The sequence below is a fragment of the Megascapheus bottae genome, chromosome 2, assembly GCF_031878675.1.
Source record: "Megascapheus bottae isolate mThoBot1 chromosome 2, mThoBot2.hap1, whole genome shotgun sequence".
Classification (NCBI taxonomy): domain Eukaryota; kingdom Metazoa; phylum Chordata; class Mammalia; order Rodentia; family Geomyidae; genus Megascapheus; species Megascapheus bottae.
The window spans coordinates 17,479,142-17,496,355 of NC_143510.1; the positions used below are offsets into that span (position 1 = coordinate 17,479,142).

Genomic DNA, 17,214 nt, shown 5'->3' on the forward strand with positions numbered 1-17,214 from the left:
AAAAAAAAAAAAAAGAATTAGGAGTTAGAACTACATTGAATCAAATATCTTCAGGCTCAGCCCACATCTACTCTACAGGAGGAGAAAATGAAGCCATTCCTGGACAAAGGATTGCCCAGATCAACTTAGCTATCTGGCAGCCCACATTCTCCCTGGCAAAGGCTGGGATGCATTCGATGGTGAGTTCTGAGCCTCCATAGGCTTCCTACAGCCTGTTGCTAAGGGGCTTTGTGTTCCTAGACCCAGGACACTCTCTGAGCTCAGTGTTTGTGTTAATCATCTGGGCCCTCAAAATCAGTTTTTGTCCTATCTGGGTCCCCATAGGCCTCAGTTGTAGCAGATGCTAGACAGAAGCCAGCAGAGAGAGAAAGAAAAAAAGCAGAAACTCGGGCCGGGAGTTTGGCCTAGTAGTTAAAGTGCTTGCCTAGCATGCATGAAGACCCGGGTTCGATTCCTTGTTACCACATATAGAAAAAAGCCGGAAGTGGTGCTGAGGCTCAAGTGGTAGAGCTCTAGCCTTGAGAAAGTCCAAGGACAGTGCTCAGGCTCTGAGCTCAAGCCCAGGATGGCAAAAAAAAAAAAAAAAGCAGAAACTCTTTGGACCAGAGTAGACAGAGATTCATCCCTCTTTACATGAAGAGTCAGTGGCTTCTAAAACCATAGGCTCCATTGCTTTGTACTTTGATGTTGCATTTTAACTAGGTCCAAGGGCCAGCAATTCCAGATACTTGTGTAAATAGACGAAGGGTGATGAAACCTGGACATCTGACATCCTAGCTTGAGCAATGGCTGTTTCTCTGCCTTTGGGAAGTACCAGCTTGAATGTCAGGGAAATGAGGCACAAGTAGAGGCCTTGACCAATTGTTTTTGGTAGATCTTTTTCTAGACACTACATCTACCTGGAAATAGGTATTTTCATAGTTTAGGTTATCCAGAACTGGGTTCCAACAAGCTTGAACCAGTTGTCTCTAGCTGGGTGGAATATTCAGTTATGACAGAAGCTTAACAGATAGCATGGGTCCAAATCCCAATTCTGCCACTGGTAAGCTGGGTGGCTTTGGACACTTCCACTGTGAATAGCCATGATAAGAGTGTACCAGAGGGCTGCGTTGAGCATACGTGTAGGGAATACCAGGAATGTATTTTGTACCTCCCTTTAGGAAACTCTAGATCTGTTGTGACTGTCACCATTTCCAGAGATTCCAAAGGCCCCAGGCCTTCAGGGAGTTATATGCAGAGGACATGGAGACAAAGCAGCTGGAGGGAACAGGGGGACAGGTCTGGTGAGCTGCCCTCTCACTACTGGGTCACCCAGAAGGGCAGCATGTTGGATTGTTCCCTGACATTCTCCCTCCCCTAAAGCATTCAGCTCTGGGATAAACACAGCCTCTCTTTAATGGAAGTTACAGGATGCTTTGACACACGGAACCAATGTAGACAGGGAGGTATGGTGGATTGGGATGCTGTCCTTCTCTGCAATGTCTCAAGAGAGCTCCGGTGTGCCAGCTGATGCTCAGAAGATGTCAGGGACGATATAATCAGTGTAAATGCCATCTATTAGTCCAGCTCCATTGTTGTGGACGAACCAACAGGGCACCTCTGCTCCATGTCGAGAGTCTTTGCTGTAGTCTTTTTGTAAGCCCCTGGGACAAACAAATCAGCTGAGGTCACTCATTGGGCCTGAGGAGACTGCATCTCCCAGGAAACTCCCCCCCACCCCCCCCACACACATACACACCATAGTGATCCCTGCAGGAAGACCCAAACCAAGGGCAGGAGACAAAAAGCAGCCAGGAGAAGTGCTGGAGAAAGGTCCACTCACCTGGTGACTGTCAACCGGAGGTTTTTTGTTATCAGCGTGGCTTCTGGCTTTACAGAGTCAGAACCGGGGTGGAGGTCAGATACTTCAAATTCAAGAGGATGGAAGAATTGTCCTGAAAAGAGAGATCAGCAGCAGTTACTGCCAGGGATCTTTCCCTACCTTGTACTTGTCTGGGAGGAGCTGAGTGAGTTGTCTGAATTTTTGCTCAAGGGCTTGTTTCTGAGATATCTTGCCATCCATCAAAAACAACCTTAGTTCTTTCTGTAGAGAAACAGTTATAGTCCCAGGTGGTCCTGCCTCCTGTTTTGTTTTTCTTTTTGCCAGTCCTGGGCTTGGGCTCAGGGCCTGAGCACTGTCCTTGGGTTTTCTCAAGGCTAGAGCTCTACCACTTGAGCCATAGCACCACTTCCAGCTTTTTTCTATGTATGTGGTACTGAGGAATTGAATCTGGGTCTTCATGCATGCTAGGCAAGCATTCTACCACTAGGCCAAACTCCCGGCCCCCTCCTGTTTTCTTTTAAAATCCAGTTCCAGAGGGAACAGGAACAGGGTGGCCAATCCCCCACCCAGCTGCAAAGGTGCCTGGAGCCAACCAAACCTTTCTTTTTGCTAATCAGAACTTTCCTCAACTCACACCTGCCAGCTCACTGAGTCTTTGTTTCATGTGTGTTTGATCACAGTTTTGTAGAGGACAAGATTCTTATCAGGACAACTCATCTGCAGAGGTCTTGAGTGTTGGAGAGTATGTTGAAGATTGGCTTGTATTGCTGCCCCAAGACCCGTGAGTACTCAAACCCATAGCTCTGCCCCCCTGGCCAGCCATACCCAGCAGCCCATGCGTCCGAGGTGACATCCCATGACTATCCAACACATAGAAGCCCAGGAAGTCTTGATGGATTGCACTCCCCTTCCATGTCTGGTGCAGGACAACCTCAAATGTGGCCCTGTCATCCACAGCCACCAGCAAGTTTCTCTTCTTGTTGATGGTCATCACCATTCTGCAGAGCCAAGTGGTTATTAGTTAGGAGCAGCTGCACTGCCTCCCTTTCCATTCAGCTCATCCTCTCAACCAAGCTCTTAAAGCCTGGCCCCAAGGCCTTCACCTCCATAGGCACCGAGTGTTACTTATCCATGCCCCTTTCACAGGTTGCGGGGTAGTATGTGCATTCCAGTGTGCCTGTGCCTGTACCAAGTCTCAGTTTAACCTGGTGAAGACCAAGGCTCAGATAGATTAAGAAGCAAGATCACGCAGAGCAGTGGAGCCAGGACTTAGACTCCAGCTATCTAATGTCAGAGTCTGTATACTGTTTCTCACTGTCTCCTGTGTCTTCCATACTGGATACAGTCCATTTTTTTCTATGGTTCTGCTGCTCAGACTCATGAGGTAGAGCTCAGAAGCAATTGCTGAATAAATGAATTAACAAAAGAAGGAAGGGCAGATGGAGGCAGATGCCAAAGACTAAAAGAGTGGCAGGGATTTAGGGAGGAAGGGGCCTTAGTGCTAGATGGAGGGTGGTTTGCTTGATAGAGGTGGAGTGGAATTCAAGGTGAGGCCTGTGAGCACAGGCAGAACTGAAAATGGGGTGGCATGAAACAGGCCTCATGGTCATCACCCCTAACATTGCTTGAGGAATGTGGATTCTATAGGTCCAGACAGCAGAGGTGCTACTAGGAGATTCGGGCTTTCACCAAGGCCCCAGCTCTTCTTCCTCCCTTCCTTGGTTGAGCCTACTTACCCATCCTGTCGCAGAGCAGCCTGGTCCCTCCAGGAAAACACAGGCCCACCGGAGCTGGGATTCAGTGAAATGTTGTGAGGAGTCACTTCCAGCTGAAAATCGGTTGCAGGATTGACGATTCCTAGCCGCCCCAAGTATGTGCCCTCGTGCTGCCCAGGGTTTTCGGCCTTGCCGCTGATGAGCTGCCCATTCACTGAGAAGCCTGCAGGAGGATGAAGATCCATCCAGTCATGGAGGAACCTGAAATACTTTGCTCATGCTGGGCCAATTTTCAGGGAGGCCCCAATGGGGTAGCCAACCTCCAAGACTGGCCCTGCTCACAAGAGCGCCTCTCTTTCCTTCCTGCCTCCCTCTCTATCCCTCCTCGATATGCTAGACATTCCCTATTAGCCCCCCTCCCCCCTGCCTCTGAGCTTTAATGGTGGTCTGGACTTCTTGAGGCCAGGACAGGAGACTCGCTCCTTCACACAGGGCAGGCTCACAGTGCTGGAAGTATGTTTGTTTGAAGTCTCTTCATGGAACAACCAAGAGCCCCAACATGACATGTTTCACATGGGCTGGAGAAAGTGGAAGGTGTGTTTCCTGGAGAGTTGTACTTTGAGACTCTGCACTGCCATGTAGTAGGGAAGATGGGAAGGACCCCCATATAATACCACGTTCTGGTATAAGATGGAAATAAGGGTCTCTTTTTAACAACAGTAAGGAAAGCCAGGCACTGGAGAGTCATACCTGAGTTCCTAGCTACTTAGGGGACTGAGATCTGAGGATCATAGTTCAAAGCCAACCCAAGAAGAAAAGCTGTCTCCAGTTAATCACTGAAAGAGCCCAAAGCAGAACTGTGGCTCAAGTGGTAGAGTAGCTCAAGGATAGCACTAGGTACTGAGTTCAAGCCTCAAGACCAGCACCTATAAGTAAGTAAATACATACATACAATTAAGGATTTCAAGACAGCAAGAACTGAGCTTTAAACTAATTACAAGACCCTTAAATGTAGGTCCTGTGTGTCTTTGGGTCACACATCCATGAGACCAGATGGGCTTTAAATGGGCAGCCAGTGGCAAACAGTGGGAAGAAGGTAGGGAGATCCCAGAAAAGTGAACAATGTGCTGGGCAGTGGGCAGTGGAGGCCCCATCATAGTCCTGACCTTAGCTGAATATGGAGGATGAAAGAGGCCTTATCCTGCACTGTCTTGCAGAGGGATGATACCACCATACCTGTGTCAGGGTCTTGGACTAGGTTCAAGATCACACCGGGCTTCTCGTTGATATTGAAACACAGGGCATCCTCTTTCTGTGGTACGTGGATGATGAAGTGAGGGTCAGTGTCCACTGGGAACACAGCATGGAATCGTTAGACACTGTGCAGAGGGGTCAGGCAGGGACAACTGTTCAACTAGGCAGATCCCAGAGGCAAGTGGGCTGACCTGTGAAGTGGGTGTCAAGCAGGTGTATCCTCAACCCTTCCCCAAGGACTTACCACCTGTCACTTGGTTTGGCAAATTGGAGCCAATGTGGCTGTTGCTAGTAGGAGAGGGCTGTGACGCTGACAGGACGAATGCTGTGGGTAAGAGTGAATGGCACTGAGGATGAGGGAGATGGCTAGGCCTTTCTGGAGATGCCCTTGCACCCAGTGAGCTGGCCTGAGGCTGTGGGATGGAGTTGGGGTGTATAGAGGATCACATGCTCTCTGTTAACCCTCAGGATATGGTCCTGTGTGTCTGGCTGGGCCCCTCTGCCTCCTCCCAAGGAGATCCAGGTTCAGGAGGCCGGGCTCTGGTCAGGGGAACTGTACTAAGGACTTCTAGGGAGGCAAGGAAGAGGGCTGGAAGGGATGGCAATCCAGAGGTTTTGGTTAGAGCTGAGGGCTCAGGTGGAGGGCCAGCAGTGTGAGTAGAGAGGAGTGGATACAACAGCCCCCGGGACAGCTGCTACTTACTCCTCCTGGGTCCCACCATCTCTGTAGAAGACAAAGCACAGTGTCACCATGGCACCACCCCAGTCCCCCTCTCCTACCCACGGGGCATGTGGCTCTGACCACATATTCACCACAGGACTAATTCGGGGGGGGGGACTCCTTAGTGGCCTCTGACCCCTCGCTGACACATGAGGACCCAGCCAAGGCCCAAGGAAGGGGTGGAGAAGTTGGGCTGTGCAGAGCCTGAAGCACAATCCATGTGGCAGATGGGGAATGGGGAGCTGTGCATCTTAGGTTCTGGAGCATGTGCACCAGCATCATTTAAAACTCACCCAAGGGCTGAGAATCTGGAAGGAAGACAAGAGGGAGAGGATTAAAGCCCAGAAAGTTTTTGACCCACATTCTTCCCCTTGGCAGACCCGTTCTGTCATACCCTCTGGGGATTTGTCAATGGTAGGCTCCAGCCCATCCTCATCCACCAAGCCCCTGATAGTCATGGAGGTCAAGGGGGTCACGAACTGATAAGCAAGTGACATCTTCAGGATCTGGGACGACAAGTTGTCCCTCTCCACCCCCTCCATGTTCATCCTGCGTGTGATAGATACTGCTCTAAGACTTTAGCTCAGATAGAGATGAAGTTATTCTCCCTTATCTTCCAACCAATTCATCCCCTCAATTTTTTTTTTTTGGTGCCAGAACTGGGGCTTGAACTCAGGGACCCAAGTGCTGCTTCTTAGCCTCTGTGCTCAAGTCTGGCACTCTACCATTTGAGCCACATCTCCACTTCTGGTTTTTGGGTTTTTTGGTGGCTAAGTGGAGATAAGAGTCTCATGGAGACTTTCCTGCCTAGCTGGCTTTGAACTGTGATCCTCAGATCTGAGCCTGCTGAGTAGCTAGAATTACAGGCATGATGAGCCACCAGTGGAGGGCCCGCCACCCAATTCTTACTCACTTGCTCATTCAACTCACATTGAACCAGGTACCCTGCTCAATAGTGGTAGCCTTGAGACCTCAAGTTTTCATGAACTTCTGCAGAGACTTCGTAGGATTGAGGGCATATATCTCAGAGATATTCAGGGAATCTAACAACTGAAAGATCTAGGACAAGTAGTCTAACTTTTCTGAACTGCAGATTGTTCTCCGTTAAATGGGGAGCAATAAGGAAATCTTCCCACACATTGAGAAGACTAAATGAGTGTGTTAAGATATATTATCCCCACAGCAAATGATAGCCTCTGTCATGACTGCTCAGTAGAGGCTGCCCTCTCCCCAGTGGACCATGCTGTTGACCAAGTGAGGTTCCTATGAACTCTATGGGCAAAGCTGAAGATAGAAAGAACAACTGATTCCTCACAACCCCAAAGGCCCAAAATCACCCTTCTGTTCATCTCCAATGGACAAGGGACTCTGAGGTGCTCACTCCTGGCACCTATAGACAGCCTACCGCTTGGCCAGCAGCTCCTGGATGGTGAGGTATGCCCAGAGGCGCTCCACGTGGTTTTCCAACATGTGGCCACGTTCTTGGAGCAGCTTCTTCATCTCCTCCTCATCCACGAGGCAGGTGGCCTTGAATTCTCGTCCTTCCTGAGATTGGAGATAGGGAGAAAAGGCTATGCCCCATGAAGGACGTAACTTTGCCTTGTGTCTGAGGCCCTAAGGAGCCCTAGTATCATTTGGTCTTTGTCGCTCATTTTCAACATCATTTCTTTCCTAAGCCAGTTTTCCTCATCCTCATTCATTCATTCATTCATTCATTCTTCAGATCTTGGCCCAGTATGCCCTGTGAGCTGGGTTTGGCCTAGATCCTGAGAGATCCAGCTCTGATGGAGAGATGGAGGGATAAGGCCATGCCTTTATGGAATTATTGTCTCTGGGGAGGCCATTAATCACCCAGCTGTATCTACTATTAGCTATTTCTCCAAATGTCCAACAGGCCATTTGGTTTGCCATAGCCCATGAATGGGTCATTTTTCCCCCAAGATATTCTATGCACCAGGAACTGTCAGGGCATCACATGGATTAGTCCACGTACCTCCACTCAATACTTGAGGGCAGAGTTAGTCAGATGGTACGGACCTGCTTGCTCAAGGTCAGTCACTTGGTCAAGGCAGAGCCAAGATCTAGCTTAGCTCTCCTTGAAGTCCTGGTTCTGAGCATTTCACCTCACTGTGGTCTTGAGTCCAGACACACATTGTACTATTGCACCTAGCCTGGCACACACAGGTGTCCAGGAAATGGATGTCAAGTAAGAAGGGGAGTTTGGGGTCTCTTGTTCTCAAATACCTGAGAAGAATGATACAAAGAGTAAATAACATGTGGTCCATTTAGGACCAAATGCATTGCAACTAACTAAGGCTATGTTGGTTCCATTCCAGCCTGTGCAGCCCCCAGGCCTGTTGTAGCATGGTGGGAATGGAGGGGAAAAAAGAACACGATTCTGGGCATGGACATGGTGGAGAACTGCACAGTCGCAATGCTTCCTGTTCTATCCACTCTCCTCTGCTCAGCATTTACCCCGTGGGCCCGCACATCAGCCTTGAAGCTGCCCAGTTTGTGGTCAGCGATACGTCCAGCCACCAAAATCTCTGAGCCATCATAGTACTGCTTATGTCGGTGCTGGGTGAGAGCTGAGATGGCATCCTGGGGATACTGCAACTCCACATCAGTCAGCAGAGGGCTGGCCACCTGCTTGTAGAAACCCTGCAGGAATAAGGGGTAAGAGCCTCAGTACGGAGTACCTGGAATCTGTTAGGAGGTCTGCTAACAAAATTGTGATCCCCATTTTGGAGTTCACTCAGCATACTCTGAGGCCCTGAGAGGTTTAATAATTAGCTCAAGGCCATGCAACTGATTTGAACTCTGTCAGAGCTTTATCTTCCCCTCTAGGCGAATGGACAAATGGACAGGAACCCTGCATTCCCCTGGCATGCTGGGGGAGATACACAGAGGCGCGGGAGACCTGTAGCTGCTGGGTGGCGTCATGGTCCTCATAGATTCTCTGGGCCCATCCGTTGTTCTCCATGGACATGACCTCCAAGAAGCTAAAGTCCAGATCGTGGCCAAAGCCCAGGTTATACAGCGGGAACCTGCCCCGGATGGCACTGCGAACATTCTGCAGGATCTGGGAACGATCCGTTTCCCCTGCAGCCACACATGCAGGCAGTGGACTGGTGACTTTGCGGAGCACTGTCTGGGGGGATCAAGTCTCCCATCTCAGACCTCCTCCAGCCCTCATTCACATTGTCATGACAACTGCTGGAAATAGACCCCCTCCTCACAGACCCCACCCATCCACATGGCTTCATCTCAGAAAGGTCTGATTCTGTCTCTTTGCTGTGGCCTGTGAGGCCCTGCCAAGCTTTCCATCCTCAGTTTACCCAATTCTATGCCCCTTATAATAATAGGGCAGGCTCTGCAACACATACACTTTTTTTTTCTCTCTAGCTGCCCCATCTGTCAGAGATACCATCCTACTTCCTCCCAGATCCCACCTGGCATGTGCCCCTTGGCTGGAGTGTTACACCCCAGTAGCACCCTATCCTTTCTTGACCCTTGCCAGAGCCTCTGCTGTTGGGTCTGCCTCTCCCCAGTGGACCGTGGGCTTCTTGAGGACAGAGAAACATCTCATTTTCTTGGTATTCTTCTCATCCTAAGGTTGGCATGAAGTAGATACTAAATAAATACTGCATTAAACTCAATTTATAGATCCTGCGGATCCTCCAGGAGCCTCTTCAGCCCTAGGTTATATAGAAACAGCCCCAGTTCCCAGCTCACAAGACAGAGGTACACCTTAAAATCCCACAGAGTTTATGATCTGAATTGTACTTTGGGGCCCATGTTTGACTTCACCTTGACTCTTTTTTGCCCCCATTGGCATCTGCAGTGGTTGAATTCCCAATGTCAACTTCACTACTTTCAGAAACAAGGAGACTGACACCTCCCAGGGAAGCCCACTAGGTCTTACCCTCAGTGGGCTCGCCATCTGTCAACATGATGAGAATCGAGGCATGGTTTCTGACTTCTGGGAGGCTTGCCTGAGCTTTGTTCAAGATCTCAATTCCCTGAAGCAATCCTCCATTCAGGTTGGTGGCTGTATAGGAGAGCAATCAAACCAGTGTATGCTCATATTCTAAGAAAAAAGAGGTGATGTCAGTGTCATGTGACACCTGTCCTTACCCCCAGCCAGTGAGAAGCGCTTCACGAAGTCTCGAGCTGCTTGCAGGTTGGGCTCTGATGCTTGTACCAGTGAGCCTTTCCATGTTTTCACTTGAGACCCAAAGAGGACCAGGTCAAAGTAGTCTCCTGGCCGTATGTCCTCCAGGATTTTAAGGAGTGCCTCCTTGGTCTGTAAGGACAGGACAGTCAGTGGAGCAGCATGACCAGAATAACTGCAGGATAGTGCCTCCTGCCAACTCCAGACAGCCATTTCAGAGCTCCACCAGGTGGACAGGTGGACAAGCAGAGGAGATGGACTGGACAGTCAGATGACCCTAGAGAGGGGCATCCTACCGGGCCCTGGTGGATGAAGGGCATGACAGGTGCAGGGACCCAGCACGGGGAAAAGAAATGACCAGATGTTACTGGAGATTAAGTTGCCGTTGAAAAACAACCACTGGAGGTACCACTGGGGATGGAAGACTCAAGGTAAAGCCCAGCACTGGTCTAAACATCTTATGTGTCTGCCACAGTGGTTTAGGACCTACATCCTTGGTGGGAGGCAAGGTAATTTAGCTGGAATCTCAGTGGTTAGGGGCCATGGCTTCGCTGCACTCTGAGTACACATAGCAGGCTGGGCCCTGTCACAAGTCACTTCCCCACAGACTAACTTTAGTTACTCCCAGCACGACTTGTCATGCTTAGGTTGCTTCTCATTTCTTCTTTGCCATTTCTGAAGCTTGATTGAACTCAGGGCCTGGATACTGTCCCCAAGTGTTTTTGCTCAAGGCTAGGGCCCTACCACTTGAGACTAGTTCGGGCGTTTTGATGGTTCGTTGGAGATAAGAATCTCATGGAGTTTCCAGACTTGGCTGTCTTTGAAACACAATCCTCAGATCTCAGCTTTCTGAGTAGCTACGATTACAGACGTGAGCTACCGGCACCCTGGCTATGCCTAGGTTTCTTCTCTGCTGGGAAACTCCATGACCATTTGGATACTATTAGGTTTAGTTTCCCCACTGTGGACAAGTGAATGTTTCCCAGTGAGGAAGTGGTGGCTGATCTCACAATCCCTAACCACTGAGATTCTCAGCTAAATCACCCTGCCTCCATTCAAAAGTGTAAGTTCTAACTCCTGTTGCAGACAAATAGGATATTTAGACCAGTTTTGGACTTCACCTTTCATCTTTTTGCTCCCAATAGCATCTACAGGGATTAGGATTCCATCATCAACGTAACCACCTCCAGTTCCAAGGAGATCACCACCTCGCAGGACAGCCTGGCTCCAAATTAATTACATTTCTAAGAAAACTGAAGGTGTAGAAGACGCTTCTGCTGGGCCCGAGGGTGTAGCTCAGTGGTACTACATTTGCCTGTCATGAACTAGGTGGTGATTTCAACCTCAGCACTGCAAAAACAAAATAAAAGCCTCTGCAAGGCGAGCTGCTCGGAGCTGCAGGGTACCTGCTGCACTTTCCGGCCTTCCATGGAGCCACTGATGTCAATCACAAAAACCAGGTTCTTGTTCATGTTTGTCAGATTTTGTGGGGCAAAGAAGTGGGCAAAGTAGTTGTTGGCCACCTGCAACAGAGAACAAGTGAATCCTCTCTCCTGAGCACTCCTTGACTGTGTTGTAGGGCTTGGGCCAGGAACCATACGCTCACCAGGATGTCGCAGAGTTTCTCCCGATTGACATCATAGGTCACCTTGAAGTCCCCATTCAGCAAGGATGTGGAGCATCTGGGACAGGCCTGCTGCTGGCCCATAGTGGGGCGGAAGAGTACGTGACCCTAGAGCCATAAAAAAATGTAAGGTAGTCATGGAAGAAATTGAGGCTCTAGCAAGCCCGCAATTCAACCTAGACCATGCAGCTCATGAATGGTGGATCTGCAATTTTATGTATTGCTCTACAAAGCAAGAAACTTGTACTACTCTGGGATTCCAATCACATGGGCCCTCTGAAACTGCGAGTCAATATAAATTCTTCCTCCTTTAAACTATTCTTTTGCTATTATAGTTTCTAGGCAGAGTCCCTCCAAAAGGTTCTGCACAATAGAGGTATAGTCCCTAGACTAGGCAGTGTTTGGAGGATTTGGGGAGATCATTGGCTCACATGAGATCAGTGCACTGATGAATTCAAATTCGATTGAATATGCTATTGGGAGGTGGTAGAACTATGGAAGATGGGCCCTAGTTGAAGGAGGCAGATCATGGAGCATGTAGGTTTGAATAGTATTTTTTCCTAAGTTGGGTACCAGTGGCTCACGCCTATAATCCTAGCTACTCTGGAGGCTGAGATCTGAGGATCGTGATTCAAAGCCATCCCAAGTAGAAAAGTCCCCAGGAGACTCTTAGCTCCAGTTAACCACTCAAAAACTAGACGTGGCACTGTGGCTCAAGTGGTAGAGCACTAGCCTTGAGTACAAGGAAGCTCAGAGACAGCACCCAGGCCCTGAATTCAAACCCTACCACCACCACCAACAACAATAGTATTTTTCCCTTCATCTGTCTTCTCTCTCTGCTTCATGGCTGCCATGGGGTGAGCAACTTTGCTCCTCCCTGGTGTTCTATTTCACCACAGCACCTATAAACAGTAGAGCTCTGAAACTCCAAGCTAGAATAACTTCCTCCTCCCCCAGGGCTTCGTCACAGTAATGAAAAATCTAATCCTCTCATTCTGAAGGCAGCATATAGCTATTGTGAGGGTGCTAAGCCTGGATCTTCTTTACTGGGTTATTCTTAAGGAGCATCTCCATCCCCAGCCATCCCACCTACCTTTTTCCCTGAGAAAGACTTCTTAATAGTTTGAGTTGCCATTTCCGGGGTGAGGAAAGAGGCCTGAGCGTCCAGTTTACTGATCCCTTGGGGCTCAAAGATGTCCACATCGATCTGCACCATTGAAGCCAGTTAAGTACCAAGTCCTCACTTAGGCCAGCATCAAGATTCAAGATTCAGCCAAAGCAGTGTGTGATATGACTACCTACTGTGTGCATTGCCCATCCAGACTGTACAACATGGGGCCTGGCACATCATTATAGGCATCCCCAAAATGTCTATCAAAGATGTGCATACCAAAACCCCTCAGCTCTGCCACCATTTAGGTACCAGTGATAGCCACAAGCCCCTAGGGATTCCCAGGAACTTTTTGGCTTACAAGTGATCTGAATACTTAGTATCTTTGGTGATCTTTGTGTCAGTCCTGAGAAATGCAGGAACTCCCTATTTAGCAGATGAGCAAAGGCTCTGAATCAAGGAGGAAGCTACAAGATCTAGGACATGGGGCATATCCTCAGGTCTAGGTTGGCAGATGGTATATGCTGAGCCAGTGTTGGTAGCCATGGTGTGTGTGTGTCAGAGAGAGACAGAGACAGAGACAGAGACAGAGTGAGTTCTGCCTTGAGCTTGCAAGCTACCTCAAAATGATGCACCAGCTGCCTGGGCTGGACTTTGATGACAATGTCATACTGTGTAAGTATTCGCTTCAGCACTTCCTCATATGTCAGCTGAAATGTGGCCTTGCTGTTGGGACCGACGGTGATGTGGATGGTGAACTGCTCCATGTTTCTCCCCGAGGCCCTGGGCATGCCACCAGAGGCGAAAACAGGCAGACAAATAGCAAGTGACATATACATCATAGTCAAGTGAAACATAGACCTTAGACTCAATTTCTCTTTTTTTCCATCCTGATCCCAAGTTTCCTTAACTCTCATACTTGTCTTAGCTTGACCAGCCAGGGGCAGGGATCAAAGGTGGCACCTCACTTCTTGTTGGAGGTCGATCTGGGGAGAAGAGCAAGGGCAACCTAGCTTTGCCCAGTGTGACTGTAGTCCTCTGCCCTGTCCTAGCTGACAAGGGCAACCAGGAGCTCTGAGCCCAACAGGGCTCAGAGTTTACCTGACAAGACCAGCATTCTCTCCTGAGATGGCTGCTTTCCGGTACTGCTTCCATGCACTCACTTTGTCCTTTATGTCCCCAATGAATGCCTTCCCATCTGTTGTGCTGTGGGAAAAGAAGCAGTTCCTCAGGAGGGGAGGGACCAATCCTTGACCACATAGGTCCTTTTTATTGGAGGTATACTGAGCCTAGAGCCTAAGAAGGCCCTGTCCATGTGAACCCTTGGAGTATCTCCCAACTAGCCTTCCACTGCCCATTGTTCAGGAGACCCATAGCAGTGTAGTGGAAAGCCACAGTGACAGAGCCCAGTTCAGACGCTAGCCTAAGATTCCAAGAGTCCCCACATTGCTTTCTCAGATGGAAGCTAAGCACAGCCCTAAAGGGCTTTTTCCTCCCTCCCCTCAGAGCAAGGGCTGGCTATGGCCCTTTTCTCAGTGAGGCCCATTCAGAAGTGGCCTTAGGCTGGGACTGGCGAATGGACACCACTGGAATGAGGTGTGGGAGTCACACAGGGCACACACACGACAAAGTCACTAATGAAGGCGGTCTTGGGGATTTCCACATCAAAGGCCACTTCTCTGGCTTCGTTAGCACTGTTGACCACCTGGCTGGTGATGACATAGTGGGCAAAGCGAGATGTGACTTTACAGTTGACTTTCAAACTCCGGATGAGCACACCATTGACTGCCTGAAGTAAGAGGGGAGAAAGAGAGGCAATGGGGCCTGGGCCGGGAGCCTCTGGGCCAGGAAAGACCTCATCTCTGTACTGGGGCCTTGCACCCGGCTCTGATACCAGATGTCCAGAGGCTGGAAGAACAGAACGCACCTCCTGCTAGAAAAATATATTTTTTTTCCTGAGATTGTGCAGTGTGGCACAAGGTAAGATGGAAACTATCTCCCATTTCTGGGAGATGGAATCTGCCCGACTCCCCCAGCACTGACAAGAGGGTTTTATTTCTGAGGGGTGGCAGAAGGCTAACCTGTAATCAGGGCCCCATTACAGACTCTTTTGCCAAGACTCTTACTCACTGTGTCCACAGCCTGTCGTTTCTGCAAAACAAAGCCAGGAATAAGTGGAAGTGGGAATGCTGGGGACCAGGACCCATGGTTCAGGGGTGGGAGGGTGTGCAGCCTCTGTCCTCTGCTCCTCATCCTCACTCCCTGCTGCTGGGAGGTCACCTTCCCCAGGGGTGGTTTGGCCCATGGGCCATAGCCCAAGACCCTGAAGTAGAGCCCTGGTGTCTCTCCAGCTTCCTGTCTCTCCTCTAAGGACTTAGCCACATACCTCACTGCCCTTGGGCCTGCCTGGGGCCAGGCCCAGAGTGGGAATGGCTTGCAGGGCAAGGAGAGTCATCAGGGACACCCACAACAGCACTCGAAGCCCCCTGGCACCGTCCATGGTCTCTAGGCTCCCGCTGTTCTGTCACTTCATTCTGCCCATTAGTCAATCCGGTGCTGGAAAAACATGGATTAAACATTAGACACAGTGAAGGCAAACAGCACAATTAGGAGAATCGAAAAATGGGCAACAAGCCAGATGCGGGTGGCTCACACCTGTAATCCTAGCTACTCAGGAGGCTGACTGTAGTTTGAAGCCAGCCTGGCGGGAAAGTTTGTGACACTCATTTCCGATTAACCACCCCAAAGCCAGAAATAGAGCTGTGGCTCAAGTAGTAGAGTGCCAGCCTTGAGCAGAAGAGCCCAAGAAGAGTGCCCAAGCCCTGAGTTCACAAAAATGGCAACACAAGTGGTGTGGTTGGGGACCTCCTTACCCTGGGGTGTACTAGGTCTATACTGTACTCCAGACTATTCCCTTGAATATAGAACTACACTTTATGAAACTCCCAACACCTCATCCTATTCTGGATCTGGCACCATGCAGCACTAGATGGAAGAAATCAGTTAAAAGTAGATTTCTAAACCGTTAAGCTTTACTTTTAAGACTCTAAGCTTTTCAGCCATACTCTGGCCAGTGAGATACATTGGGAGGTTTAGACTTGTAACAGCACCCAGGGTTCTGTTGGGGTCAAGTCAGGCAACCTGGGAAGTTTAAGGGCTGTATGAGGAGTGAGCCAGGCCTTTTGCCAGTTGCTTCATCGCCTTGGACCTTCTCATCTCGGTATCTAAAGGACAGAAATTGGCTTCATTATGATTACACCTAAACAAAAGAAGGGGAGACAATGGTGAATGACCCATGTGACCCTCATATTTCCCTCTACGTGCTTATTATCTAATTTTTATTCTCGTAATTAGAAATTGGTTCCAAACTAAGTGATAGAACCAAGATTCAAATCTAGGTAACTCAGACTCCAAAGCCCATTATGTGATAACAGGACTCTCTGCCTTATGAAGGAGAAAGGAAAAGCAGAGTGTACTAGAGGAAAAAGGCCCTCTTGGCCTAAGAATGTGGCTGAATGGTAGACTGCTTGCCTATCATGCATGAAGGCTTGGGTTTGATTCCTCAGTACCACATACACAGAAAAAGCCAGAAGTGGCACTGTGGCTCAAGTGGTAGAATGCTAGCCTCGAGCAAAAGAAACTTAGGGACAGTGCCCAGGCCCTGAGTTAAAGCTCCAGGACTGGCAAAAAAAAAAAAAAAAAAAAAAAAAAGGAAAGAAAAGAAAAGAAAAAGGCCCTCTCATACATGTTCTAATACATGTGCCTTCCTTCCTTCCTTCCTTCCTTCTTTCCTTCCTTCTTTCCTTTCTTCCTTCCTTCCTTCCTTCCTTCTTTCCTCCCCCCCTCTTTCTTTCTCTCACTCTTTCCCCCTTTCTTTCTTTCTTTGTTTCTTTTAAGTGCTGATACTGGAGTTTAAACTCAGGACTTAGGGGCTGTCTCTTAGCTTTATCATTCAAGGCTGGGACTCTACCACTTGAGCCACAGCTCTGCTTCTGGCTTTTTGGTCATTAGGAGATAAGAATGTCTAACAGATTTGCCAAATGGGTCTTTGCAACCCTCTGATCTCAGTCTTCTGAGAAGCTAGAATTACAGGCACAAGGCATTAGTGCCTAGCATGTTGTTTTTGTTTTTGTTTTTGCCAGTCATGGGCTTGAGCTCAGGGCCTGAGCACTGTCCTTGGGCTATCTCAAGGCTAGAGCTCTACCACTTGAGCCTCAGCACCATTTCTGGCTTTTTTCTATGTATGTGGTACCGAGGAATCGAACCCGGGTCTTCATGCATGCTTTGGCAAGCACTCTACCACTAGGCCAAACTCCCGGCCCCATATTTTATTTTATTTTTTTTTTAACTTTTAGGTTCAACCTTCCCTGGAAAAACACAACCCCTTCATGAGTCCACTCTGTGGTCCAGTGGGGAACGTGCTGGTTGCTGTGTCCCTGATGAATTGAGGAGACCTCACTGATCTGTTTGCTTGTCCTGGACTTTGTCTCACAGAGCAGCTTCTGGGAAAGGGTTTATTGTCCTTAGTCCAGGATAACCTTCTGACTTGTTTGCTGGCCTTTCTGGTAGATGAATCAACATGACATTGTCCATCTGAGGATCTGTTTATTTTCCTATACTAGTATGAAGCAAGTCCAGTGAGTGGGGAATGATTTCAGGATCTGGGACACCACCAGGATTAAATTTGGCTACTGTGCTTTATTTTATTTGTTTTTTTATGTGTTGTTGTTTAGTATTGAGGCTTTGACTGAATGCCTTGTGGTCCCCCTTAGGGTTTTTTTGACATTTTATAT

At 48.9% G+C, this 17,214-nt stretch overlaps 1 protein-coding gene and 1 long non-coding RNA gene across 2 annotated transcripts; one reads left to right on the forward strand and one right to left on the reverse strand.

Annotated features, from left to right (window-relative positions):
• Window positions 1-1,377: 1,377 nt before the first annotated feature.
• Window positions 1,378-14,954, reverse strand: Itih1 (inter-alpha-trypsin inhibitor heavy chain 1). Its single transcript, XM_090321156.1, has 22 exons — window positions 14,808-14,954; window positions 14,552-14,572; window positions 14,044-14,210; window positions 13,523-13,627; window positions 13,042-13,204; window positions 12,404-12,517; window positions 11,293-11,418; window positions 11,093-11,209; window positions 9,650-9,818; window positions 9,438-9,563; window positions 8,433-8,614; window positions 7,988-8,173; window positions 6,918-7,057; window positions 5,907-6,061; window positions 5,806-5,820; window positions 5,495-5,515; window positions 5,036-5,116; window positions 4,774-4,887; window positions 3,559-3,760; window positions 2,648-2,820; window positions 1,823-1,934; window positions 1,378-1,643 (listed from the first exon to the last, which is right to left on the reverse strand). Exons 1-22 carry the CDS (start codon window positions 14,919-14,921, stop codon window positions 1,514-1,516), a joined length of 2,733 nt encoding a protein of 910 aa, XP_090177282.1. The 5' UTR covers window positions 14,922-14,954; the 3' UTR covers window positions 1,378-1,513.
• LOC150066519 (uncharacterized) lies at window positions 14,314-17,127 on the forward strand. Its single transcript, XR_016533113.1, has 2 exons — window positions 14,314-14,401; window positions 16,777-17,127. It is a non-coding gene; the product is annotated as an uncharacterized LOC150066519 (long non-coding RNA).
• The last annotated feature ends 87 nt before the right edge of the window (window positions 17,128-17,214 follow it).